The 19,497-nt window shown below is 31.8% G+C and overlaps 2 protein-coding genes across 2 annotated transcripts; one reads left to right on the top strand and one right to left on the bottom strand.

The window, feature by feature from the left end:
* Nucleotides 1-111: 111 nt before the first annotated feature.
* On the top strand, nucleotides 112-5,791 carry LOC129800023 (U-scoloptoxin(20)-Cw1a). The gene is made up of 3 exons (XM_055844376.1): nucleotides 112-334; nucleotides 444-540; nucleotides 4,773-5,791. The coding sequence occupies exons 1-3, from the start codon at nucleotides 286-288 to the stop codon at nucleotides 5,086-5,088; spliced, it is 462 nt and encodes a 153-aa protein (XP_055700351.1). The 5' UTR covers nucleotides 112-285; the 3' UTR covers nucleotides 5,089-5,791.
* Nucleotides 5,276-19,161, bottom strand: LOC129800022 (cardioactive peptide). The gene is made up of 4 exons (XM_055844375.1): nucleotides 18,878-19,161; nucleotides 6,350-6,474; nucleotides 6,174-6,255; nucleotides 5,276-6,101 (listed from the first exon to the last, which is right to left on the bottom strand). The coding sequence occupies exons 2-4, from the start codon at nucleotides 6,437-6,439 to the stop codon at nucleotides 5,809-5,811; spliced, it is 465 nt and encodes a 154-aa protein (XP_055700350.1). The 5' UTR covers nucleotides 6,440-6,474; nucleotides 18,878-19,161; the 3' UTR covers nucleotides 5,276-5,808.
* Between the last annotated feature and the right edge of the window lie 336 nt (nucleotides 19,162-19,497).

Below are 19,497 nucleotides of genomic sequence, written 5' to 3' on the forward strand. Positions count from 1 at the left end.
TTGATGTTGAAAGTCAGAAAGCTACCTCGGTATTGTGTTGTGATGCGCTAAAGAGGATGAGATGGTGAGCCAAAGAGTATATATCTGGCGCAAATCTTCCGCAACACATTCAGTCTACCACCAAGAGGTGATCCGAAGAACACCACAATCATAAATCATCCTTCCAAACGGGGGATTCTTGTTCTTTTTTTCCTGTGTGATTTCCCACAATTCATCCTCAATCCCGGAAAGAATCTCAGACGAAATTGTGTAAAGTGAGCATTTGGCCAAGGATCAGACGGAACCATGAAGTTATTTATGAATTCAACCGTTTATGTTACAATAATCTTAATCTGTAAGTTTATCTTCAATTTGCGTATAGTGCGATTGATGTATTGCATTTCTATCGTCAAATGCATCTTTGGGTAAATTTCTGAGAATCATATGGTGTAATAATTGACTAGGTTGCGTTATATGGGTGGCTTGTTCTTTCCCTGTTGCCATGTCCTGCGATTCATGTGGAAGGGAATGCGCCAATGCATGTGGAACAAGACATTTCAGGTAAATGAAAAAAATACACTATCTTTAAATAAAAGTGCAAAATCATTGATAGGAAAATGTGTTTAGTGCCTTTGAATTATAATCGCTCAAGTGAAAAGTTTTTAAACAATTTCCTGTTGACATTTTCACTCAAATTATCAGAAATTGAATTATAAAATTTCCTATAACCCATCAATATTCTCTACATAGTTATTTTTGTGCATTATTTAAAATTCTATTGGCAAAATATTGAGACTTTTGACTATATTTTATTATACACATTTAATTTCAAATATTTTACGGTTTCTACTTAATTTGTCCTGCTACAATAAAAGGGATTATTTGATATGGGAATTAAGGATTTTTATTATATACCTCAACTTTAGGATTCATTTTAATAAAACGACTCTTCTAGGAGTTATTCGCTCATGGATAAAGTGATTCTTAGCGCTAGTAACTTAGTTTTATTTGTGTAAAAACTAAAATTTTTACAAAAATTATTCTAATTTTTACAATTAGTATCGACGACGGTTGTAAAGTATGTGCTACTTTTTATATCACCCTTTGTAAAAAAAAAACCATGATGATTTTATTGATTTCTCTCGAATCTAAATTTAATACTGATCAAATTTGTGACTAAATTTAATTTTTTACTAACCAGGATGATGTAGTTATTTCCAAGTTCCAAAACACTTCTAGTTCAAAATCATAAAGTAGGTAACTATTTCTTAACACCGTTTAAAGTTTTTTCTTAGTATTCAAAAACCTTATGTCCCAGATATAAGGTCATAAAAAAACAAAAATACAAAATAAATTATGTCAAATTTATTTGAAAGATTAAAATAATATTTAAGTCAAAGCCAACCTTCTTATGATTTTTATTAAAATGTTTCACTTATTCAAGAGTCACTATCTAACTTAAACCATCTTAATAAAAGAGATTTAAATTAACTTTGAAATTATAATTTAATATCAGTATACTAACAGCACTAACAACTTTTTAAGTAAAAATTCATATTGGTTAGTGAATAATTAAGAATGTTCAGTCAAACATTCCATTTTGATTAGTAAATGCAAAGATCACTTATAACTTATTAGTTTATATTTCAATTATAAAAAGAATTAAAAGTTCTTTGAATTACTTAAAAACTTACATTTCTTTTCCTTCATAGAAAGTCTAAAAAGTGCTTTTTGCTACTAAATCTCTCGTGAATAATGTTTTTCCAAACATTTTGTGCTATCAAAAATAAAGTCAAAAACTATTTTACAGTTCGTGAAGTTATTTACTGAAAATATTACGATTCCTTTATACTTTGAATCAATTAAAATAAGATTTTTTTCCAAGTAAATTAAAAAAATCCTATTTTTATTGTACTTCACAAAATTATAGGAAAATTTCAATTATAATTTTATTCTAACAATTTTAAACAGAAGTGTTAAAAGATTGCCTAATTGTGATTAGTATTCAATGAAAGTTATTTAGAATCTCGAAGGAATCGAATGCATCAGTACATCGATTTTGATTAGTTTTGTAGGCTAGTTAACAGTTTAGGACTCGCTCAAAGTGAAATTTTGAAACAAATACTGTAATAAAGTTTTGTTGGCGTCCGGATTTAATAATTTTACAACTGGATTAGGCATGGATATGTAGTCAGATTACTGTTATACGGTCTACACAATGTTTTTTTTAACCATTTTGTTGTACTAAAATCTATTATTGATGCATATTTTGCATATGGGAGTGTATTTTGATTAAATTAAACATAATTTAGGATGTAAGGGAAAAATGGCGGAAGTGATAATGAAAAATGCGTTTATAACAGCCGGATGTCATAATATTGCACTCCTATTAACGTAAATAATCCGTAAAATAAAATTTTCGATCAAAAAGTTGCATTTCAGAACAAGGTACAAAATTGTACCAATGCATCCTTTCTTTAAAAAGTCGTAAAAAACATATCAGTCCTGTTGCTGAAAAAATCTTATCAGGCATATTTTGTTGCTTTATAGGGTTCTCCAAGAAAAAAAGTTTGAGGCGATATATGAATTAGATCCTAAGATATTAAATTTTTTATAGAGAACTGTTAAACATTGATACAATTTTGCCCCGTATATTTAATCTAGATCTTTTTAGAAAGTGAATTAGGTATATGAAAAATTTGTAAGATTTGCAATTAAAATGTAGGGGAATGTAGGCAGCCTTCGCACATTTTTTCGTGCTTCACATTCAGGATTTTTCTGACTAAACTGTAAAATGGGCAATGAATTTCACTACACCAAAAAGTTCTTTGATCTGTTAGGTTTCTATGCATACCATCAGAGAATTGTTGGTTTTTCCTGGGTAGGAAAATGAAAAAAAAATTACGATTTGTGCGAATCTTGCCCCCGGTGGCAGCGTTCACACGATGAGGGGTTTGGGTTCGTCATTGCTTTTTTCTCGAAATAAATTTTATCCACAATTAAAAATTATTTTTCGATTGTTATACTGTATACCCGTGAACCCGCGAAAACTATCACTGCACTAAAGGAAGATCTTTAAAACACTTTTTTCACATTTTCTGGAGCACTGTTTTTTCTTCTAAATGAATATCGAAAAATCGGCTAAACTGACAAAATTTCAATTATGGCAACCACAAAAAATTAACCATCTGGTCTGCTGGAATCGCTGGAACCTCAATCGGCTCTTTTTCAATCGGCCGCAAAATTTTGTTGACGATTTTCACGTTTGATTTTAAAGCAAATTTGTTCAAATTTGCTGTATTTCCCCTTGTTTTATCGTCATTCTTTAAATTTCAGCGCTTTTTGTGGAATTCATAATAATTTTGATGCCCAAATCTCTCGATAAATTGGATGGCATTTTGCCCCATATGCCCGATTAAGAGAGAATCGACTGTAGAGGTTAAAATTTTCAAGCTGGAGTTGCCTGATGGATGTGCGAACACTCACACATTCAGTGTTTGAAACCACACACAGTGTAGTACTTGAAAATTTTCCGAGACCGTGAAAATAATTGCATAATTGCGATGCAAAAAGTTATTATTTACGTAATAACTTTTCGTAAATAACATCGTAAATATCATCTCAAGTATAGGGGAGACTGGGGCAAAAATTCACAAATCGAAAGGTTCAAAATTCAATATCTCCCAAGATAAAAAAAGATAGCGACTCAAATGTTTTTCTATAGATAGCCTCCATAGACCTTCTTCAGTGTCGTAAGTTTCTTAGACTTCCAACAAGGAATTTAGAAAATAAAATATATCGAAATTTTTAGCCCTATTTTTGAAATATTTTCTTTGCATATTATTACCTACTTATTTTCCAAAATTGATGCACTGGTGAATATTTTCTAAATAATTTGGATTTTTTGAATACGAATCCGCTATCTAATTTAGAATGTCACAAGAGTTCTTTTCTCCAGAAATTCTTTTATTAAAAATGGCCACTTGGGGTAAAAAGTAACAAAAGGTCTAGAGCAAAAAGTAACACAAAAACGAAGCAAAAAGAAACGTTATTATCATGTCTGGCCGCTTGTTGTTTGCATTGGTCAAACGATTTGCAGTCTTTTGTGTGTTTTTTTCTAAAATAGCTTGAAAAGCGCTTTCCTCGTTTTCTCACTTTTCTCGCAGAGAAAACGGTGTTTTACAAAGGTGTAGATGAATAAATTTTCTATGAAAATATGTCCTCTAGGTATTTTTTCAAATTTACGGAAGCCCGTAATCAAGCGAATCAAAATATGATAATACCCCATGTCTGATACTATTTGCCCCAGCATTTTTGAGAATGGTCACAAAATTACCTTTTAGAAATTGGCTCGATAAACGTATTTCCTTACAAAATAGAGGAATATTACTTTCACAAAGTTGTAGAGCGGTAAATTTCCTATAAAACTGCGCTAATTAGAAATTTTTGAAGCGCTCAAGTAGCTTGTAAAAAAATAAGATATCCGTTTTGTGACTTTTTGCCCCAGTCTCCCCTAAAGAGTTAAAATAAATATAACTCTAAATCGAGAGATTGCATATACTGACCTCCCTGTGGAGTTCGAGCAGTAAAAGTAAATTAAATCATACGTAGAAAAAAATTTTAAATTAATTTATTAATTTCGTATAACAAAATTACATGAATTGTATAAAGTCTTTCCTATCTTATTCTAATAAATTATGAAAAAAATTGATTATGCTCTTCATGAAATCTTTTTACTATTGAATATGTAACTTTTGGAGTAACATTTAAAATAAAATTTGTTCTCTTTTTAGGACCTGTTGTTTCAACTATCTTAAACGCAAAAGAACAGTTCTTCCCCCACTTAAATTCACCGAGGAATCTCCTCCGGATTTTCGAGATTTCTGGTGGGCCAAGATGCAAGTCGAAAAGGCAGCCAGGGATAATCTACTGAATTCTGCTGATTTCTACGGATCTGAGTTTCAAGCACCATTCCTCGCCCGTTTAGCAGACAGCACATCTGCCCTTGGTACCCGAGATGGACACAGTGAGGAGAATCTCTCGATGCACAAGAATAAAATTCTCGAAGACGTCGACAGTGGGCAGCAACCCCATATCTACGATGCCTAAAGTCAAGACGCCTAAATGAGTGTAAATAGGAATTTCTGTGGGATTCTAAACAAACAAAAAAATCGAAGCAAGATGATAAATACTGACATTCAGGCTGGGATTGTTAATATTCATCCTCTCGCCATTGAAATCCACCAAAACAGATTATGTGGAATTGAGAACCGTATAAAAGAAACACATTTCGACGCATTTTATTAATATGGATTTTATTTAAAGATTTTCATGAACGCTACATTTAAAATGTTCTTCTACATTGAGTTTTCTTCTGTTAGAGCTATTTTTGGCAAAGGAATTTAGCCATGCCAAACAGAAAGAAAACACTCAATTGAATATTTTTATCAACATGCATTTTTTGTAGGGATTGTGTTGTTTTTTTTAGGTACAAAGGATTAATTAATTAAAAAATATGCTACATAATTTATTTATTTGAATTTTTTTATTTAGCTAAAAGCTGGAAGAGATTAAGGTTCGATTATGAAATTTTCACAGTACACAATTAATTCTTTTTTTTACCAAGATTTTAATTATTTATAATTGGTAACATCCATTGAGATTAAAATTGGAAAATGTTAAGGATAAAGATATTTTCCACCCACTGGAATTTATTGTGTTAATCAATTTAACATAAATCAATGTAAATGTAATATGTGTGTGTGTGTGTGGCATCTTGCTGTGGAAATAAAGTTTAGCACAAAACTTTAAATTTGACCCTTAAACCCTTTATTGAGCACTAAATGCTACGGGGAATTGATTATTGGACATTGGACGTCCGTTCTTATGCAAATGAATTTCTCGACTGGCTTCTTGAATAGCTTCCCAGAGTTTAGCTTCAGACATAATTTGTCTCATGAGATCCTCAACAGCTGGTTCAGAATTGAGATCGAGAAGACTGGCCAGGTTGTCGTCAAAATAATTATTTTCGGGTTGGTCATCATCGGTCAGGGAGTCCAAGTGCCTCGAGGAGATTGGCGAAAGTAGAGGTCCCGTTGAACCTGAACGTTTCTTCCCACATCCTGAAATTTTCCATACATATATGACCTTTTGTTAAATCTCAAAACATATTTCGTCACCAAAAAGCAATTAACCTGTAAAAGCATTGCAGAAAGGTCTCTTTTTCACCTCGACTTTGTTGTCTGGTGAATTTTGAGCGTGATAAGATCGTGGATCCTGTCGGAAGGAGGAGAAAACCATAATTTTCATTAATTACTTTTACTTCAAAAGCACCCGTTTTTTTTTCTTATTCTTGTACGAACATACTCACTCTTTGACTTATAACACCCCCATGGACTATATAGATGGTTCCAAAGAAGATTGCTAAAACGCAGAAAATCGTTGCACACGACATACTCATCAATTTGTTGCCGATATCAGAGAGAGATGGGAGACCTAAAAGAAGAAATACAAGTTGAAAGTTCATAAGCTCTTTCAGGTCAAATTTATTAATAGAAATTTTCTCGATAATTTTACACAACTTGGCAAAGAACAAGGAAGGATGTTCAGTTGATGGGATTCTTAGTAGGTGTAGGTAAATTCATTAAGAAATCAGGATTTATCGCATTTATCGATAGAATTTCTACCCATTGTCGATAGAGTCATCTTCCTCAAAGACAATTACGCTATTTGAGCCCTTTTTGAAAGTCAATTGCAATTCACAGATTGTCATTGAATATTAATAGGATTCTAATTGCAATGAATTGCATAACATACAAGTCACATTACCGATACTATTTATAAAAGCATGTAGAGGAATGCAAAAGACTGTGCATATGATGAATTTAGGTAAGTTTGTTATATCAAAGCATATGGTTATTGTCAGTCTATTCAATTGGAAAGAGTTTTCTAAAATAAACTAATTTACATGTTGAGTCTCAATCATATCAACACGTATTACAAGGCCAAAAGAAATTTTATGCTGACAAGGATATGTAAAAATAGGATAAGAAAGTTACATTAACTTAAAAATCTGCTGACGACAAATTTAACTAAAAAACCGTAAATTTAAAAATATCTTCTAATCTTCCTAAACATGACTCTCAAATAAATTAGCAAAAACAATTAGACTAAAATACTATTTATTCAGAGTAATTAATATCCTTTCTATTCATTAAAATATTTATCAGTCTGAATCGGAAAGTTTTATATAAATTGTAGGCAAAGTAAAATTTCACTTGTTGGATAACTTGCCCCGGTCTCCCCTAACGTTAACAGACAAAATATTTTAGGCATCGGAATATATTACTGGAAACCAAATCAGTACAATAAGACGAACTATAATGTATTCGCTATTTGCACTTCAAATAATCGAAATTCGAATTTAGATTCCAGAAAAATTTCAATAAATTCTTGCACAATTACAGTAGAGTCTCCTAAATTCGAACGATTTTTTCAAAACTAACGAAATTATTGTGAGATTAAATTGTACTTTAAATTAAATTGCCGTATTTTCTCACACGACTTAGTGGTAACATACTTCCCTTTAATTTTATACGATCATAATGTATGTAAACATTCAGGAAGAAGCACATAAGTATGATTTTCACTCATCCAGAATACGAATTTTTTAACCCACCCATTTTTTAACCCACAATTGACATTTTCAATCCAAATGTCGTTCGAATTTGAGAGATTCAGATATGAGAAACTCTACTGTAATTGGAAAATTCGGAACACCACTTTTCCAAGTAGCTTTTGCATATGAACTTCTGAAATATGTTGTAACTCATTTATTTGAGATACATAATATATCGACCACTGTCCACTATACATTGGCCATCTTCAATATCGATCTAATTGATGGAAAGAATTAAATTTAATCACTATTTGGAGAATGGTTTAAAATAGAAGAAATGTAGACCATTCATTTGCACCAACCATAAATAAATTCAGGCAATTTAAATGAAAAATAAAGCCAATTTAATATTTTTTGAACTTTAGGGTTTTTGGTGAAGAGAAATCAAGTATTGTTTACTATTTTGACCATATCTTCTGCTTTCCCAAAATTCCTATTTATTTTAATTCTTTTTCAATTTAGGTTGTAAAATGTCCAAAGATAGAAAAAAAAAATATCGCCTCTATGAAAAAGATGATATGGAAACCCTGCAAAGAGTTCCGGATGGGCAAGTGTCGCTGCGAGAATCTGCGCGTAAATTTGGGATGCCAAGGTCAAAACTTCAAGTCTTCAGCATAAATCACACGGAAGATCTCAGAGTTTTGTAGAGCATATAAATGTATTAAATTAAATATTAAGCTCATTCCGTATGACGTTTTGAAAATTTCTGTCTGTTGTTTCACATGCGGCCGAAATTTCATTCACAGTGGCCGAAATAGTACCCAGAGCAATGCCTATTATCATTCAATTTTCAACATTTTAAGAAATAATTAAGCAAATTTCGGCATATTTGCTTCATTCGATAATTGTAGTCAAACTCGAAAAATGTCAACAAACTTTTGAAATTGAACTGCCGCAAGATAATCAAAAAATAACCCGATCTTAAAAAAGACGATTAAACGAGAGTCTACTGTAATAAGAATTTTCGATCTTTCTATCTAATAACTTATTAAACAAAACTAGTCTTACAGAATTGATTGAAGAAAAAAGGGACAGATAATCCTAACCGGCTTATGTAGGTGAGATTCTTAACGTGAGCTAACTCGGAGTGCATGCAAATTCGATTTGATGCTGAAGTAGGGAGACGCCATTCAGTTATCTTGAATCAAATTCGTGAAATTATACAAGTTTTGTATTTGAACCAAAATGTCAAGGATTTGGATGAACTGACAGAAAAGTGATATATGGGTGAAATGTAGACCAGAATGTTCTCTATAATTTTGCCGTAGAACATGATCTCATCGATTACTCAGAAGTCAAGATAAGCGAGGTTATTTGTTTCTTAACTCGTTTTTTCATCCAGAGTTCCCCAAGTGTTCATTTGTTGAACTTCAACTAAATCAAAGAATTGTTGTATTTTGCGGGACTTTCCATTTAAACCCCTATTTTAAGTGTCTTGGTGGAGTAGAGGCAGTCAAATTGGCATCTGAGTGATTTCAAAGCGTTATTATGGGAAAAATCAATTTTTTCACACTTAAACGGCAAAATCGGAGTGATAGCGTAGTCTGAGCGGAAAATGATGTATGGACGAAATGTAGAGACAAATGTGCTCTACAATTATGTTGAAGTAATCATCAAAATCGGTTCAGCGACAGTCGAGATAATTGAGGTTATGTGATATTGAAATTGGTTTTTCGACTGTGGCGCCCCTGGTGTTGGTCCCACGAAGTTCAAACATTCTAGAAAGTTGTAGCATTTGGTGAGATCTTTCGTTTAAGCCCTCACTCATCAAAATCGGTCACATAGAACCAGAGATATGATTTTTTGAATTTTGTGAACTTTGACCCCTCATATCTCCGGTTCTGTTTTAACCACAGCGCGCATACGCACCATTTTGGAAACGTCCTAGACTGGACTACAACATACTAAAATTTCATTAACTTGCACAATGCCGTTTTTGAGAAAAGTGACTTTGAATTTCGATGAATTTTGACGCTATCACAGCGCCACCTGTGGTGACTTTTTGAACTTCCATCTGAAAGTGCTCATCGAGACGAAACCAAAAAGATAAAATTTCGGTCGCTATGTTAATTAGAACCGGAGATAGAGGCCGGTCAATGTTCGAACTTTGACCCCTTATAGCTCGGGTCAGGGGTTATGGATCGACTTAAGGTTTTTTTTGTTTGATAGGTATAATCAACGGCTACAACATACTAAATTTTCAGCCCGATTGCATAAGGAATTTTTGAGTTATTTAACTTTTAAGATTTAAAAATTTTCTTTTTAAAAAAAGCGCCCCTAGCGGTGGTTTTATGAACTTGCGATGTTAGAAGGGGAAGTGGCATTTCACGAGAGCTTTCCAAAAAGCCCTCACTTTTTAAATTCTGACAATTAGAACCGGAGTTATGGCCATTTTAAGAAATTTTTTTTGGACCCTTATAGCTCGGGTCAGGGGGGTCGGGGGACCTTAAGTTTGGTATTGATGGAAAGCTCTAAGGCCCAGCTATAACATACTAAAATTTGAGTCCGCTGAATGCCATAGGGGCGGAGCTATTGAGAAAACAAAAAAAGGGGGGTCTTCAAAATGGCGGAAGGAGGGGTGGGGGGTGGGGGGTCTATGCACCAAGTTGCAATTTTCACCCGATATATAACCTTTGCCGAAAACCGCAAGTCGATATCTTTTTTAGTTTAGGAGCTATTAAGCTCCAAAGAGCGGCCGGCCGGCCGGCCGGCCGGGAACGTAACTTAGCCACATATATATTCGGAATCAGGAAGTGGCGAAACACATTTTGGCCAAATTTGAGGTCGATCGGACGACATGAAATTTTGTTAGGATTATAGTAGGTGAGATTTTGTTAAGAATCTCACCTAATATTATAAGAGGCGTCAATTAAAAAAAAAAATCGTATAAAAGAATAAACGGGTGTTATTGTTATATAGGAGTTCCGTGATTTTAAAGGCATTTTCTAATTTTTTTTCTATTTTTAAGTTATTACTAAATTATATAGATAATTTTATACGCTTTCAGATTCCGGTGTTATCTCAAAAAGTTTATACTAAAGATTATCCGTAACACCACTTTTTCAAAACCCCTAATTGCTTTATAAATGACATTTTCAATAGTTTAAAAAAAAGTAAAACAACCGCCTTATTGTATAGTACACTCTGCACACAACTCAAATAATGATAATAAAACCCTGAAATCAGTTATACTCTTAATATTAATTTATTTAAATATGTTCTTAAAAATCTAAGCAATAATGTATTGCATTTGTGAAAAATCTTTGTGAAATTCAGCGAAAGAACATGTATTTCATTAACATATTTATTAGTTTATCCTTTTTTTCTTATTATTCGTACATTTTCTTGTTCATCTTTGTTTTTCCCTTTCTTTTTAAATTCTTTTTTCTTGCCACGCGATTGTAAGAGGGCTGTACCGTACTTGTGTGGATTTTTAAAATAAATTAAAAAAATATATATTCAACTCTTTTTCCTCAAAACTATAAATTATTTTAGTTATGTTTTATAAAGTAGTATAAAATAAAATTATTTAATTAATTGTGCTTAATTTAATTGAGTTAAATGTGAATATTTCAAGCTTACTCTATCATCATACACTCCTGTAAAAAGTTCCACTTTAAATAATATATATTAATAATAATTAATACATATATGATAAAATACAATAAATTGTTTGAGGGCTTCTAACTCAAAACACACAGATACTAAAAGGTGCCACTCAAATCGCGGAAGTGCGATATGGTATATAAATGTCCACCTTAACTCTTTTTCTAATAAAAATCTTCTAATTTTCTGCATAAGGGAAGGTGTAATGGTTACGACACAATTTTAAAAGTTAGTGATTTTACTTAATGAAAATGTTGCATAGCTCATGTTTTCCTTTTGGATATAGGCTATCGAGGCTCTTCAGTTTTCCGAAATAATAAAATTTGTGTCACTTTGTTCTTTAAGCATCTTACTAAACACCCGGGGTAAATCAATATACTTTCTAAGGCAGACCTATACACCCTTACTTTTATCTTTTAACAAAGGCTTAGGGGAAGTGCTTATAATTTTGGACAGTCTGCTTATAAGCATCGAAGTTCCAAGTTTGAAGTGCGATATTTTCTATACTAATTGACATTTCTTGTTACTCTCTTTTCAGAAGGGTTGTTTAGAAACTTAGCAAGCTATTTATCGTCTTATTTTTATTAAAATTAGTTTTAATACGTTTAAAAATGAATTGATAAGTAGAGGTGACCTTGGCTCTTATTTTGGACAACTTGTTTATTAATTTGGCCAACTTGGCTGTAAATTTGGACAGCTAATCCGCCTCAATAGGATGCCCATTGTTCTTCATTTGATGAACCAATCTTACCAAGTCCTCTTCCTGTTCATGTAAGGGAAACGTAGAATGTCACAGAAGCCCGGAAACTTTCCATATCATTCATTAAAGTGAGTTGACTTCGATACTCCAAGTACGTGCAGATTCGCTCATTCCCTGACCTTTCCGGGAGCCTTTCAAGGCATTTCTCGCTACATCTCTTTCGTAGAGATGATGCTCCTTTGTTTCTCTAGGCATTTGTCCAACCTAGTCATCACAAAAGCTAAAACTTCACGAAATTTCGTGAGAAAAACACCTGTCCAAAATAAGAATCATCACCTCAATGGTGAATGTCTTAAAAAATTTCCCATTTTTCACACGAAAAATATAATTCACAAGGCAAATCTCACTTCAGGTCAAATGTACAAATCATCAGTAACGTGAATCAACACAATTTTCAATGAATATTCAATAATATCACTCAAAAACAGCGAACAAACTTTGTTAGTACTTCACCAAAACTAAATAAGACTGAAGTAAGCCACGAAGTTCTGTCATATTTCTCGTAAGCAATTGCTCACACTGAATTTTCAACAAAGCAATTTCAACTCAAATCATATTCAAAATTTAACGTATTTAGTGTCAAAATCTTCCAAAAAGAACAAATATTTAGATAAAATTCATTTTTCATCAAATATTGGAATAAAAATCCATCATTTTAATCAATTTATTTTTAGTGTCCAATTTTACCCTCAAAGTGTCCAAATTTAGAAACTGTCCAAAATTATGAGCACTTACCCTAGTCATTTCCCATTGTTTTCAATTCGAAAGATATGTGTGTGAATTTCTAAAAAAAAGTCTTCAATATTTTACACATTTGACTGACTATCAAAAGTCCAATCTTGAAAAAAAATCATATAGGGTAAAATGATACAAGTTGGACATAGTGTTACAAGTTGGACAATTCACCGGTACAAGTTGGACATGGCTTTTTCTTGATAAATACAGTACAAAATTTGTTTTTAAGCACAAGGAACCACATTATAAAACTAAGGCATTAAAAATATACAAATAAAAATGAAGTAGTACTAAATTTATCAAGAATAAAAGCCCTGTCCAAATTGTACCATTATTGTCCAACTTGTACCACGTTATCCTACCTTAATATATTAGAATTTTTTTTTATCAATGACTCATTTTTTGAAAAATGCGAAAATCAATTTTTATGATCATAGATCAAGGATTTCACAGAGTTTTCTACACTGGGAATTTTCTTCTAAGGTTTACTGATTCACAACTAATTTGGACCGATTTATAAATTACTCAAAACGTCGTTTAAAATAATCTTAGGAGCTATGAAATTCATTTTCTGTGAAAAATTATCGGTTCATAATCGGTTTATAATCGGATCAGTTTTATCAGAAATTCAAAGACCTTTCCAACGAACCCAAATATGATCTCATTCGGTTGAGAATGACGCTTTAGAGAGCCTTTTTAACTTTTGACATTGAAAAACTGTAATTAGGAATGATTCAAGGGAATTTTCGTTTATGGAACCAAATGTCTGACTAGGTAATATCGGTAATATCTAAAATACATCCGAAATAAGGAATCGAAATATACATACAAATCAAAATCGAGTCGAGGGACTATACTGTTCTTTCTCTGTAGTTTGAACAGTAAAATGTAGAATGTATACACTGAGAAGAAAACGGGGGTGCGATTAACTCTTTTTCCTCATAACTCTAACACTTTTTAGGTGTAAAAATATATCAACGTTTTTTATGTTAATTTTACACCTTTTTAAGGGTAAAATTAACATGGAAAAATGTAACTTTAACCCCTAATACACCAAAAAAGCATAATATTTACACCGATTTCGGATCAATACTGCAGGGTAAAATAAACATTTCCCGAATGTTATTTTAACTTTTTCGGATTTCTATCAGTGTAGTGACTTTTGATTAAGATATTCTATTCTAAATTTCCTTCCATTTTTAAATGCTGAAAATCTAACTAATCGAAATATAAAAATGCTTGCAATTTTCAGAAAAAAACACTCATTTTTCAAAATTGTCCTGCATATACCGTTATTAGGATACCGAATTCAAAAAGGAAAAAAAAATACTTTTTTCGAAGCAATCCACTTTTTGAGCTATACTAATGATTTTTCTGAGTTATTTCAAAATAATTAAGTAAGAAATTATTTAACAGTATTAATAGCATTATGAGCCTACCTAAAATTACGCTTTAGAAAAAAAATTTGTTGGCTTGTCTGTATAATTCAACCGATTTACATTGCAACATTTTTTTAGGGAACTTTGTCTAATCTCTAATGATAATAAAGTCAAATTATCCATTACATTTTGAAAACTGACTAAAATTTTATTCTATTTGGAATTTTTGAAATCCTTAGTAATTGGTAAGTTAAATCTCCAGTTCGAAACATAAGAAACTGTCATCGAGCTACTATTTAAAACATTTGTATTTATGATATAATGCAAAATATTTTATATAGTTCTAAAATTTATGAAAATCCAGGTAAAAATCATATATACTTAAAGATTCTGTTTTCATGCAATTTAATAAATTTGACTACAAAGTTCAAACTGTAAGTGTTACGAAGTCATAACAAAGTTTAAGCTCTGGTAACATGAAAGTTTAGTCTTATTCCTTTAAATTAAAGTTTAAAGGAATGTTAAATCGTTGCAAGAGACTACGCTGCTTCACTCTCCGTACAGCATAAAAAAATCGTGGTTCTTTCAGGATTTCCCAATGACAGAAACGGTTAAAAATATAAAATAAAGCAAATACGTAATATCCGATCACCTCCTTTTTTATTTCCTTCTTAATATTCGCCTTCAATTGCTAACTTTGATAATGAGTATCTGTAACTTATAAGACTTGGCAGGTATTGTGCTAATATGCAAGAACAATTAGCAAATAAATCGTATTGAATGAAACGGAAATTAATAGTGGGTGTAAAACAGTTCAAATTATATGATTTACTTATTGGAAATATTGTCGCGAAACTTATTCTCCCGGAAATACCAATGTTTACCGCAAATAAACCTTTAGAAATCAAAAGTGAATAGAGAAAATAGAGGGATGTTTGTATCGAATTTCAAATTTCAACTGAAATATTGATTCAGGAAAGATGTGAAATTTATCTTGAATATGTTTATGCATCAAATAACAAGCAAATTGAGCATCTGATAATGTTGTTCTCGTGAAAATGTAGGTCTCCCACACGGAAAATAGAAAATCAAAGGACCTAGAGAGATCCTCTACTGTTGTGGGTAAAAAAGAACTGAATTTTAAAACTAAAAGTGATTATTTGTTCAGTGATTATGAATAATCGAAAATTGAAGTTAAAAATTATTAAAGTGTTTGTACTGTTTTGGCCCACACAGAAGGCAAGCCATTTGGCAAATCAACGTGATAAATTGCTCATATAGTGGCAATTATTATCAGGCTTAATCATATGGAGTAGGGCTTAACAGCGATAAACACTTATCCTAGCACAGTGGGATAGCTCTTGTCTATAGCCACAAAAGGGGTTCATAAACCCCACAAACTTACCACGCATTTTACCACGCATCTTTCTTCTTTGTCGTGTGAATGTGCACCGGGAATTCTGCCAGGATGTGCACCAGGAATAAAGGGCAAATTCATTTAGAATCTCCAGCTTAATTTCTTCCTTTTTTCAAAGCAAACCTTCGCTTTTCTTTTTCTTCAAGGAAAACTGGGACAAAATTGCCTAAACATCTCCTTTATGCTCACTATCACGGCAGATAATGTGCTTTTCCTAGTGAGATTTTAACCCTCGTTTCTCACACGCGCCAAAAATTGAATTTACACACAGGCCATATATATTCACGTGTAACATAACGAGACTTTTTTGCACCTTATGCCAAGTGCCTTTTTACCACTTCTCGATGGGAATTATTGTGGTGTCGCAGCGTCTATCAAAACGTGCCTGCGTCTATTGTGCTAACAAACAAAGGCTCAAATTGCGAAAAACTCAATTTTGTCTGGCATCTTCGCGACCGGAGACTTTGTGAGAATTTCTACGTTCCATCAGACGGGAATGAGGAAATATTACTATTGCCTGCATTTCTACCCTACCAGGCTGATAAATTGATTTAAAGTGAAGAGAGAAAAAGGAGAAAAAGGAGAAAAAGGGGCTTAGTTGTTGCATAAAATCTAGAACAACTTAACAACTTTAATACCAGCAATTATTAGGGCAAAAAACTGTGGATATGACACGTTTTGTGTAATGGTCACTGGGGCGTTAATTAGGCTTGCTGAATCAATAATTAGGATTATGAAAATAAAATCCAATTCTTCTTTCAAATGTCGTGGAATAAAAGGTGCAAAAAATTTTATTTAAATAAAATATCACGATATGTTCGAAAATTTAAATAGAACTTCGAATTTAACTTAATATCTGCTTAGATTTGCTAGACTTTAAATAAGATCACCACTAAGAAAGTCTTGAACGAGTTGATCATTATGGGGTGTGGGGTATTATAAAATAGCTGCAATTTCACCCTTTTGCAATCGAAGGTATACAGTAGAGCCTCGCTATAGGCCATATTTGGTTCCAGATTTTACACTTGGGTCCCACTATATAGTCCATGTTGTTTTTAAAATTATCAATGACTTTTAGTATTGAAATTGCTCGACAGCTTCCACATTCTTTGCGATTGTGGTACTTGTCCTCGCTCTCTTCATTATGGATCACAATTATCACAACAACTCAATTAAGTTTGCCAAAAATATTAAAATAATTATGACAACATTTCATGTCGCGTCCTAAAAAGAACATAACCTAACTTAAAATCAGTGTTTTGAAATCAACCATCGATAAATTGTGTACTATAGAGCGATGGCCTATAGCGGGGTTCTACTGTAAAACTAATTTTTAACAAATTTCAAAAATTATTAACACAATGAGTAAACTTTAATTTTTAATGGTTTTGCTCTATTCCATCTAAAGATTTATGAAAATGTTAAACTGATTCACAAATCTTCATATTCATTTATGGTGTGGGGTTACCGAAGACCGAAAGTTAATATCTCACCGTTTGGTTTCTAGCCTGGTAACTTTCGGACAAATGGAAAAAAAATATCCGAGAAAAATAAAACAAATATAGTCGGATTGGACATAGCAAGACCTCTCAAATTAATTTAATTTTTAAAAATACAACGTTGGATTTTTTCGGTGATGGATGTTACGGTTATGGTACGGTTATGAACAGAATGTGAACCTGGATTAATTTCAAAATATGTTCAAAAAAGTGACAGAAAACGTTAGACCCATTTTCGGAAAATCGTAAAAATCGTTCTGGAAGGGTAGAAGAAGGGTGAGTGGAAAAATGAAACGTTCCGAAATAATGTTACCCGTAGATCCGAAGGTGATACTCTTCTACCGTTTGTCCTCTAGCTCGATAAAGAAAAATTAAAAAAGCAGTGGATTCCATTACTCTTTTATTAGGTTCGAGTAATAAATAAAGTCAAAAGGCTTTTTAAGATTTTTTTAAAATCTTTTTCTTCTACTGCAGTTTTTATCAATATTGAATTAAATTAAATTGAATTGGGTTTTGAGTACCTATAAATATTGAGTTTTAATCATTGCCTTTAAAAAAAAGCGATCGCAGCGCCATAAAGGATACAATAAAGAAAACTGAGTCTTTACGGGACTATTTAGATCCAAAGACAATGGTTTTAATTCATAATCACGATAAAACGTATTAGAATTTTTAAATAATTTCATTCAATCTAAAATATATTATTCTCAAAGTATTAATTGCAATTCAATGAATTCAATAACTTTACATATCGCTCATTGAATATTCCAAAGGTACAATTCTAATCACAATTTAGCTTTAGGTGGGATAACTTTAAATTTAAAATTTATCGTAAGGATAACGGTTACACAATCAGGCAAAGAATTCTTGTAGCAGTGTTACTTTTATTACATTTGTAAGCAGAATTGTGCCTCTACAATATATACTGAGCGATATTTTGTTAAATACTTTTTTTTTTGCATACTCCGCTGTCATATATTTACCTACATACACAAAAAAATTTAAAAAAAATAATACTTCTTTCATTTTTTGCATAAAAGTGGCAAATCTCTGTAGTTTTTAAAGCAATAATACATTAACGAAAAATTATACTTTTCTTTTAGTAAAATAGGGAAGCTATTTTTAATGTATTTTTTAGATATTAGGTTAATACTGCATTTAAATAATTCTTCAATGTTGTAAAAAAAGAATTAAACTTTAGTAAAATCAAAATTGAATGAATTTCCTATCTGGGTATGCCTTTCCTATTGCATGGATGCTGAACTCCTTAATTAATTTGCATTAGTCAATTTCATCTTTTAAATCTACTGACAAATATATGTATGAAAACATACATTTTGAAAATCTTTAAAGACATTTTAAGAATATTAAATTTATTTTTTTATTTATAAGATCTCTGTGCATAATTTAAAAATTTCATGGGTTCAGTTAATTGAGAAATTGAGAATTTGCACGTGAATAAAATTTCAGTTCTTTGGATAATTGAACTGGTTAAATTGAAAGATATTTTTAAACTATTTCAAACATAAATTAAAAATCAATTGGGGAATAAAAATATACTTTGTGAAAGCTTAACCAAATTGATAAATAGTTAGTTTGCAGAGTAAAAAAAAGAACTTTAAATGCAATGAACTGAAAACCCTTCGAGTGATTAAGGACTTATCAATCGGCTTTAACCAATTGGCATAAAGGATTTCAAAGTTTGTTTGACTCTATGAGATCCTAGTTTTACTTTGTTATTTTTTTTATTTATTTTTTCTCTATTAATTTTCTTTTTCCATCCCAATTTAAACAATAATACTATTATATTTTTATTCAACTTACTCAATATATTCAGTCAGTATTCTTGGACGTCAGTTAAATTATTCGTTGTTCTAAAATCCACGCAAATTAGATCAATTGAATTTTTCAGAAAAATCACAAATTTATGCCAGAGATCACTATTGATTGCAAGTAGAGTTGATGAAGGTCCTTTGAAAGATTCCAAGAAACCTGCCTCACCACCAATTCCTCTGAGTATTGATACAGCAACAAGCACGGAGCACAACTAAAGCAATTCCTCCCTCGAGAAGCTTTATATAGGATTGACTGAGGTACTTCCTGCTGTGTTCACCACTAATGTGGAATTGAGCGGAAAGTGAAAATTGTGGAAAAATGTCACTACACTCACTCTTGCTCAGTCACATGCAATTATGCGCGATTTCCATGAAAAAAGAATGAAGAGAAAAATAGATAGAGAATTTTCACCTTTCGACATCTCGTAAAATAATTTTATTGGAATGAGAAGTGATGATAATTACCTGTTAATTAGATTTGAGAACAATTGTTCTGAGTGTAGATGGGACATTTGTCTTATTCCATGTCTCAGAAGATTTCTGATGCGCATGGATAGATTTAAAGTAGATTTCAATCAGTAGAAAAATAAATTGAAACATATTTCAAAT

This window comes from Phlebotomus papatasi, chromosome 1, assembly GCF_024763615.1.
Source record: "Phlebotomus papatasi isolate M1 chromosome 1, Ppap_2.1, whole genome shotgun sequence".
NCBI lineage: Eukaryota > Metazoa > Arthropoda > Insecta > Diptera > Psychodidae > Phlebotomus > Phlebotomus papatasi.